The 9,627-nt window shown below is 35.6% G+C and overlaps 1 protein-coding gene across 2 annotated transcripts; it reads right to left on the bottom strand.

Moving 5' to 3' along the window:
* Nucleotides 1-6,011: 6,011 nt before the first annotated feature.
* LOC129304839 (uncharacterized) lies at nucleotides 6,012-9,272 on the bottom strand. 2 transcript variants are annotated; one of them, XM_054944659.1, is made up of 7 exons: nucleotides 9,113-9,272; nucleotides 8,305-8,408; nucleotides 7,867-7,980; nucleotides 7,487-7,765; nucleotides 7,275-7,388; nucleotides 6,372-6,444; nucleotides 6,012-6,287 (listed from the first exon to the last, which is right to left on the bottom strand). In XM_054944659.1, exons 2-7 carry the CDS (start codon nucleotides 8,368-8,370, stop codon nucleotides 6,250-6,252), a joined length of 684 nt encoding a protein of 227 aa, XP_054800634.1. In that variant the 5' UTR covers nucleotides 8,371-8,408; nucleotides 9,113-9,272; the 3' UTR covers nucleotides 6,012-6,249. The 2 variants fall into 2 exon arrangements, with proteins under 2 accessions (XP_054800634.1, XP_054800635.1); XM_054944660.1 differs by lacking the exon at nucleotides 9,113-9,272 and having other exon boundaries at nucleotides 8,305-9,106.
* Between the last annotated feature and the right edge of the window lie 355 nt (nucleotides 9,273-9,627).

Below are 9,627 nucleotides of genomic sequence, written 5' to 3'. Positions count from 1 at the left end.
CCGCCTCTTCTCTCTCTCTCATGAGATTTCACGCCTCAATTCCAAAGACGACTTTCATCCGTGCCAAAAAAAATTTAGTCTTTTATTTTTCCATGATTTTGGTCAAGATTATTTATTAACCTTATAGTGCTAATAATCACCACTTCAAGAGTTAGAATGAAATTGAACAGAAGAATTCCCGATATCAGAAAATTTTAAACTTGCACTGTACAAGTAACTGAAACTTCCGTTAATTTTTGACTAACGCAGTCAACTCATTGGTCACTGGAAATTGCCCTCTCCCTCTCTCGCCCAAACTTCGATACAAGTTCAGCGAGTTAGGCTTGGATCCAAATTCCAATTTCGAAGAAGCGGCAAGTAATTAGTAAGGTTAACTAATCTTCCGTCGGCTCTTGTAGGATAGAAAAGCTGTTTTAGAGGACTCAAGAACCTTTAACCTCTCTGGCGAGTATCTCCCTATTTGACCATGTATAAATATGCTTGACGCGCACGAGAAAAACAGTTTATTTATTGATTTTTTTTATTTTTTGGGTGTTAAAAGCCTATCATAATAGCTCTAATTAAGTCTACCTGATCATCGTATCTTATAAGCCTCCGTTTAGACGGTTATTAAAAGGAATGCTTCACATTTGAAAGACAAGAAACAGATTACTCCGCTGTTCCCGGTCACCATTTGCAATTTTGACTTTGGAGATGTTTTCTAATCTGCTTAAGGTTTAGGGTATGTTTGTTTATTGGAGAATGAAAAGAATGAGAGATTTTAATAAGTTTGATTTTTTAAAAAAAAAATTAGGTGGGTGAGAATATTTTAATAATTTTCTTTACTCTTTAAAATTACCTATTTTTTTGGTAAAAATTCATAATGGAATTTATTATAATCAGCTTCCTCTCCCTTCACAACTAATAGGAGTTAGAAATGACAAATTTTTCTCCTTTTTTTTACAGTTAATAAAGATATAGATATAGATTAACACTAGAAGCAACAAAATGCAATACTTCTAGTTAACTTTATTTAAAAATAATATGTTAACCTGTTATTAAATTTTGGGTTTATGTTTTAAGAAAATGAAAACATTGCAAAAGGCCACAAGCTAACTAGCTGCTAATAGGTTTTTTTTAAAAAAAAAAATCTTGCTTTGCTTAAAAAAAAAAGGAAAAAAATTCTTGCACATGGATTGACGCATTAGGGTTTACTTTAGCGGACGTGCCGCCCAGCAAACTGTTTGTTTATTGTTTCGCATAAAAGCGGGGTTGCCGTTGGCCATCAAGGTTCCCAACTTATAGTCACTAGTTAAGCTCAATCAATCAATCTGTGCGTTTCATGGATAAAATCTTCAAGAATCATAGTTTAATGGGGCCTGATTATTGACAACTACTTGGCTAAGAGACAAATTTTCCAATGATCTTCCCAATGGTGGGCCCACAACCATGTTAGCCTCGGCTTCATCTCGTTCATAGGGTTTGTCCTCATGATTGTCACTAAAAACACCATCTCCGGTAACTATTTGTCAGCCTGCGGTGAGAAGGACATTGGCCTCTGGGCTACACCATTAGGTTGTAGCTATCTAATCAACCACAGGATCATGTCTTGGGAGGTAAACTGCTAAGTGCCGGCCATGTTCTGCAATTGAACACCTTAATTAATAATTCTGTGCGTGTGTTTAAACTGATTTTGTTAATGTTGGCCATCCTGGGGTTAATTAACTCGTGGGCAGGGCAATGAATGATGAATAGAAAGATGTGAACGAGGGGGGAGAATTTGGATAATGCAAGATTGCTGAGTGGGAACCATTTCCACGTCAGAATCAGAGAGCTGGAGATTGCCCTCATGCAATGCAAGTGCCAATGATAGGGGGAAGAAAGGTCAGCATCAAAATTAAACACAGTGGGTCCCCTGGTGTAAGGGGAGGCCCGTTTGATAATTCCAGCATTTTTTTTTTTTTTCATCTTCTCCACAACAAAACCTCAGATGCATCATCCATGGGGACACGGGACACCTCTGCTAGCATATCAACTTCAATTATGAGAAGGAATCTCTCTGATTCTTGTTCTTAGCTTTCTTCTCGTTGTTTTCCCAACTTTTTCAATTTGCATTAGTCATATGCTCCTCCACGACTTGGAGCGATTGCCACTTGTTCACTATACTATCCATGAGAGTGAGAAATTTAATCATTATCACACTTGGATGGGATTATATATACATGTACGAAGTAGTTGATAATATAATTCATTTTTTAAAATTTATATAAATGTACAAAAAAAAAGATATCTATTTTTTTTTTAAAGATCGACGAGATAGAATTATTCTCAGTATGATACAGTTATTATTTTTTGAAAAAAAAATTGATTGTTTCTTTTTGGCATTATTTCAAGGAGTGAAATCCCATGTAGACTAAGATAGTTTGGAATATAAATTTAATAAAGCGGATGAACTGATTTTTTTTAATTCTTCAAAAAGAATAAAAATTCAAGCATTCAAGTGAGTAAAAGTTAGACTTCACTACTTGAGGCAGGGAATCTCTACTTCAAAAATCTGCATCTTAATTCATTCTAAAAAGTATGAAGAACACTTGTTTTTGACACGCAAGTATTTTCTTATTCAGTATAAAAAACACTTTTGTCAAAAAAGAAAAAAAAATTTAAATAGGCTTAATTAAACATCCATGCAATAATTGGTTGACCAAAACACGGGAATGAATATCTTAGGGTCTGTTTGGATTCTGTTCTCATTTTTTATTAACATAATTTTAAAATTATTTTTTAAAAAATAAAATAAAAATCTGTTTGATCATGTTAATTAAAAAATAGTTTTAAAATTTAAAAAATAAATTGAAAGTGATGGTTATAGACAATTAATGATAATAATTAGTAATAAAAATTGACCAAAGTAATTATAATTTTCATTAATCAAATATAGTGTATTATAAAAAAAAAAACGAAAGCAACTTGAAATTGTTTATATTTTTTTTGTTTTTATAAACAAAAATGAAAACAATTTTAAAAATAATTAAACGAAAGACACTTGTCCAAATAATTTTACTTTTTTTTTTTTTTTTGAACAAACAAGCCCTTAATTTGCCAATTAAATGTTATTTTGTCTTTTTTATATTCATAACAAGACCTGACTAATTAAATACATAGCGAATTAGTTAAAATCATTCATGGTGTCGTTTGTTACAAGACGTCCAGAGTTCCAGTTGTTCTCTCCCTTCCAGAGCAAATACAAAAATAAACTTATATGGAAATGCGTGAGAAGGTGGGTTAGATGGAGGAACGAGGCAGTCAAGGGATGAATCTTTAATCGTACATGGGGCAAAGCATGTTGTGGCGTTGGCTGCAATCTGATTTATTTTTTATTTTTTTGGTTTCTGAGTGGCTCTGCTTTTTCCACCCCTGATTGAAGCCTCTCTTGTGAAGCCATTCCTTCTCCTGGCTATTTTTAAGCGTTTGAATCTCTCATCAATTTTGGCCTTTTCACTTCTTTTCTTCTCCTGCTCTTCCGTCCAATGGATTTCTCCATCTCTACCTTTGTCGTTTTCTTCACAACCTGGCAATCTATGCACGTCTCCCTCTGGCCCTCTCGCACCCTTGTACTTGGTGATGTAGATACTGATGTAGACTCTGGACTTTTTCTTCTCTCTTCGTTTCTTTTAAATTTCTTTTAGATATATCTAATTCTAATGACACCTATACGCGTATTATTTGACCCTGCAAAAACATTTTGCATGTACGTATTCATGTACTTTTCAAATTATGCTCCCGGACCAACGTGTAAGATCCCAGTAATCAATAACCGTAGTACGTATACCAAGAAATTTGTCAGTCTCAGGCTGTGATATACAAGCATGCTTTGATTTTTCCAATAATATTGACGATGGGTAAATGTAGGAATTTAAACCCGAAAATTGGATCAACTGAAAAAAAGGAAAGAATGGTTGAAAAGAAATGGATATATTGATCTTGGACAGTAGCTAAGGTGGATCTGAACATGAGAAGCTGCTCGGCTAGTTTAACGTTAACGACAAACGGAGAATACTAGATAGATGTTGCCAATTCAGGTTACAGAAATGAGCAACTGTTCTCGTAAGAAGTGGACTTGACTGCGCGAGAGAGCTAAAGCAGAAGCCCGGTATGCTGATGTGAAGCTTTTCACAACGGGGTTAAAATATGACAAGCTCTGTGTGCGGGTGTTTTTTTTTTTTTTTGACTTTTTCACTTTTTACCCAAGCAGCTTTGCTTTTGAGTTCCTTTCCTCATTTTTAGTTTGAGCTAGGCATGCAACAGATCATGTCACTGTCTATCATTTTTCCCTCGTTTTCATTTCCCATCTTTACTTCCCACTTATGTTGCTTGAGGGTAAATTAAATTTGGCCATTGTGTTGTAGAAAATTCACAAAATAATGCCTATTACTCTGGCAACATGTGGAAAAGAGAGAACACTGCATCAGTGATCTGGTTAACCAGAGTTACAATTCCAAAAGCTATTTGCAAGCGACCAAAGTTTGAATTTTTTTTTTTCCCCTGGGGTCCCTCTTTCTCCTTGTTCCCAAGGTATCAGTTGAAAAACCAGGTTTCAGGATGGCCACTTCTTTCCATTTTCAGATGTCAATGTTGTTGGACCCAACAGCAGTCCCTGGCTTTCTATCCATACAAATGAACATCACGCTGTCTCTTTCTGAGCAAGGAAGCAGATCGGTTCATTATTAAAGGCGCTACAGAATGTCATGTTACTTGGACCTCTGTATCTCTTTCCTGGCGGTTGCACAACATAATTACGCCATGGAATTCTCATAAATATTGTCAACAATCTTAATAATGAAATGCAACACCCAAGAATGACAATCGAGAAAGGGCCAACTCTATACTTTATATGTATAAGCATCAACACATAAATGCGTGTCACCTTGCTAGATCTCATATATACATGGACAGAGGGAACGAACAAAATTTTGCATCACTAAAATATTGCATACAGAATGTGTTATGGCAGAGCAAGACCAGGCATATATATATATATATATATATATACTCGCTAGCACATCCTACAACAATTTCCATTACAGAATAGGTGATTTGTGTCTCTAAAAATTCCTGCAATATTGACGTGATACCCGTTTTAACCTGTGAAAGTGTTACTGACCAAGCAAAATTTGAGGACTGATATTAATATGTGCTTTTCTTTACAGGATCACAGTTACTCTCCAGGATTCCTACTCATTACATGCAATCACATGGTATACAATAGTAATAAAACCATGAGGGACAAAAATTACAGCGACAAGGGTCGGTTTATCTACCTCCGAAAGAACCACATAACTTTCTCGAGTGGTCGAATGCCTCGAAGACGGCGATGGCAATCATCCTTGCTGGTACCAGGCCAGAAAATAAGGCTACTGTAGTTGAGCTCGTTCGATTAAAAAATCAGTTATACAATGATGGGCGATTTATGATACAGTCAGTGAATCTAACATATCTTTCGAATGCAATTTATTAGCTTATATGACTAGAAGATTTCACTGAAATCTCCGGACTTGCTTCAGTGTATAAATCAATTAAAAACTCGACTCCTAGAACAAAAATAAATTCTCTGTGATGCCTATTTACAAGTTAGTCCTTCAAATGATTTACAATTCCTCTTCAAATTTTTAGTGGGTAAAGGTCAATTTTATTTTTAAAATATTTTCTGAAGAGAACTCAATATTTTAAAATATTTGTTAGAATATTTTCGCGAGTAAAGTAATTAAATAAAAACATCTTCTACACTGGTATTAAATCCCAAAAACATCCATTAGAAAGTTCAAAAATATTCTTCACAACTCATTGTATATGTTTTTTTTTTCTTTTTTCACATATTCTACAGATTTTACAAATGGATTTTCCAGAATTTTAAAAATATGTCTCTTTAGTTTCCTTAATCGAACCTAATCTTCATTTTCCTTAAACTCGTATATTTTATATATATATTGAAATTGATACCAATAGTTTTGACATTTCACATGGCGCACCCAACATAATAATGAGCATAGCCTTAGAATGCATGCATAGTCACTCGGATAATTTCAAATAGTTTTGCTTTGGTGTTACGTGTCGATGTTGGAGCAATTAGAGGCTCAAACTAATATACCTGTGCATACTGCACCCAGCAGGTATGTAAATAAACAGAAAGGGAAATATAAATTACATTTATAATATTCATTAATTGACTGCATCTCTCTTTTCACCTCTGAGGAAAAGAAAATCGATAAAGAATCATCCAACCATGGTCCTCTTCCGTCCTCTTTGTCGCACTACAAATTGTGAAAAATACATGAATTGAGTGCTACATCTTAAAAACAGTCTTTAACTTCAAACAGATGAGAGGGAAGTCTCACCTTGCGCCAGCTTGTTTAATGTGGATGACCACTGCTTTGACGATTTGCGATATGCAGCAAGTATCCGGTCCATCTATCCAGAGAGATTACAATATTATAATGAGTAATTGATCATTCGTCCATAACATCTGATCAAGCAGAAGCTAAATCATAGAAGAATTTTAGACCTAGTTTTAGACCCTGTTCAATTTCTAAATTTTCTCTTTTCCTCATAAAACCTTAACCGATACCATCTGAAATCTTATTATTTGTTGTGGCCTGTAACTTTCAGCAAGTCAACATCATCTAAAGCCCCTCCATTTATCCTGATTTTCAATCTTATTAACCTCAAGAAACCTTATCCTTGCCATCTGAAATCCTATTACTTGCTGCTGCCCGTAAAATTCACCAAGTCACTATGATCAAAAGTCCATCCATTTGTCCTCAGACTTTCAATCCTATTAGCCTCATCTTTCGTTTTCAAGTCTATGTACAATCTTTGGAACCCTCAAAAGACAGCGATAGCACACTTGTTATGTCTATCCCGTGCCAGTCTTTATCCAGATCCATTGACAAAAAATGATGTGAAAGACATAAAGCAACAATGCCATTTAATGTCAGGAGGGGAAAACTAGATAGCCAGAAGAAACTTATTCCGATAACATATTGCTTTTCTGCACTCTCAGTACTTACTACTAATTAGCCTAGAAACATGTACTACAAACCATTTTGTTCTGAACACATTAAAGCCAAAGTCTCCGTCCATACAACATAAAATAAGGGAATAAATTGGAATAAAGATCCTGTGAAGACCACTCCAACTGGAATTCTAATAAAGTAAAAATATAAAACTCCTCTCAGGATTGCCTCCCTAAACTGTAGCCCATAGGTTAGTACTAAGGGTAAAAGGAAACGTTGGCATACCACATTGCCACATGAAGAGTGCATTGAAAGAAGAGCTCTTTCCAAAACATACAAATCAACAGCTTTATCTTCTGGTAGAGTTGAAGTGAAGCTCAAACCAAAGTCAATGAGGACCTATAAAAATTGCAATTGACTGGATTTTCATATATTACATAACTTAATTGTAATGAAGGCACTAGCCCTTAGAAGATATGAACAGAAAATGAACTCACCAACTGATTGGAGCCATTCTTCAGCAGCATATTAGAGGTGGTCAAGTCGCCATGAATTAGGCCACCATCATGTATTTTTCCAATTGCATCACCAATTTGGGATGAAATATCTTCCAACTGCTTTTCATTGACACCATGTAACCCAAATTCAAGAAATACATCTTTCACTGAAGGTCCTTCAACAAATTCGAACGTTAACGTTTGTGACACAGGATCCACAGCATACAGCACTGGAGTACAAACCCCAAGCCGTCTTGCCTTGGTCGTGCACCTGGCCTCCTGCTCCAACAATTGGTGAAAGATAACACTTCATACAATGCATAAAATATTGCAAAAAGAAGAGCTTAAAAGCAAAAATGAAACTTCATTATGAATCTCACCGCATTTAATCGCTTTAGAGTAAGTTTAGAATCCAAAATTGGATGCCTGTACTTCTTAGAGAAGCGCTCTTTCACAACAGACCTCCTTCCAACAAAATCAGACTCAAAAACCCTCTGCAAAGGAACACCGAAAGCAGCAAAATAGATTTAAAAGTTATGCAAGTCAAAGGTAACCAGCAAAGCAAAACGAAAAACACAAGGAAAGCTGAGTGTGGCTTAGTCGACAAAATTATCTGATGAAGTTGATAAAAAAGTTAAAAGAAGGTGCCAACAACAATTTGTGTACCAAGGAAAACAGAGATTGATCATTGTGTATAAAGGGAACGATAGCAGTTAAATTTTCAGCTTGATCAGGCTTTAAAAATGTAAAACGAAGCCATGTGAAGAAACACGGTTGTCTCTTAGGTAGCTCCTAAAAATTCATGTGATCACACTTACAGCTTCAGCTCCTTGCTTCAGCAGAATGAGAGAACTACTACTTCTTGTGTCCGCTTCAATCGCCATAAGGAAATATCTCCAGGAAACGTCTTCCCGTTAAGCTTCTACAAAAATTATGTGCCAAAGGGAAAATGATGACCCAATGGAAAGTTAAGAGACTCTGAACACAATCATCAGATAGAGCAATAATGTTAACAAAGACACATGGGCCTCAACAATGGCTGAACTTGTTGGCATTTGGCGATAGATCAACTGAATTATAGAAAGTAATTAATCTTAAGCTAACACATATAGAAAAGAATTGAGCGAAAACATACATGGAGATTAATCAGCTAAACAGGAAAAACCATTTAAAGCAGGATGTCATGTTTTGAAGAAGCACACGTTAACTTAGTTACAAGTAAGAAAAAAGCAAGATTTCCCCCCGCCCCCCGGGGAGGGGGGGATCCCCTTTCTAGCTTAAAACTCGATACTATCAAAAGATTTATAAGTTCAGTATTTCAAATTCACAAAAGGTTATAACTACTAAATAAAATTGAACCATAAGAAAGGCATATAATTGCAAAGAAAGAACAAACGAGCCGGCTACATTATGTTATAAATATACTGACAAAAGTAACCAATTATGGTTTCACTCCATAATTCTGACAAGATAATATTATTGACGAGAAGCCTTGACGGTCCGCAACAATTAGAAAAGAAAAATAAACTTGAAAGAGAGAAACGAGAACTCTGGTTGCCATGGTCGATGAAAGGAGAGAAGGAAGAAGGAGGCCCAGAGAAAAACTGGGTTGGGATGGGGGGTTACCGCGGCGGCAAGATTAGCCGCTTTCGAGGGCAAGTTTAGACTCCAGAGTCGAGACTGCAAACGAAACCAACCCAAAGAAGTCGGAGGGAGGCTATCACATTATATCAGCCATCAGATTAATCCGACAGTTACAAGAAATCAAGCACGTTAACGGGATCGGAATGAATCCGGGCCGTCAAACCCTCTAAACTCGGACCGTCTTTCTCGATAGGCCCTAACTAAAACCTGAAAAAGATTAAAGTAACAATTTTTGTTTTGGGTCGAAAGGAGTAGAAGCAATCCTCTCTCTCTCTTTTTTACTTTTTTTTAATAATACACAAGATACAGGTCAAAGCCTGGACAGTTCACAAAATTACGTCACAATACCAAGCTAATACAAGTCCAAACAATCCGGGTTCAATTTCGGCACCACAGTGCTCACATTGTTGAGTAATCTGAACCGTCTAGATTTATTTTTTTATATTTTATTATATATTTTTTAAAATATAAAATATAAATTTTTAATAAATCTACTT

This window comes from Prosopis cineraria, unplaced genomic scaffold (assembly GCF_029017545.1).
Source record: "Prosopis cineraria cultivar Desert tree isolate PC_DT_omini unplaced genomic scaffold, ASM2901754v1 PC3, whole genome shotgun sequence".
Lineage (NCBI taxonomy): Eukaryota > Viridiplantae > Streptophyta > Magnoliopsida > Fabales > Fabaceae > Prosopis > Prosopis cineraria.
This window is presented reverse-complemented; position numbering and strand designations above follow the sequence as displayed.

Coding starts and splice junctions, on each gene's coding strand:
- LOC129304839 (XM_054944659.1), bottom strand. CDS start 8,370: ATGGCGATTGAAGCGGACACAAGAAGTAGTAGTTCTCTCATTCTGCTG. Junction 7,766..7,866: donor CTCTAAAGCGATTAAATGCG/GTGAGATTCATA, acceptor TTGTTGGAGCAG/GAGGCCAGGTGCACGACCAA. Junction 6,288..6,371: donor ATTAAACAAGCTGGCGCAAG/GTGAGACTTCCC, acceptor CACAATTTGTAG/TGCGACAAAGAGGACGGAAG.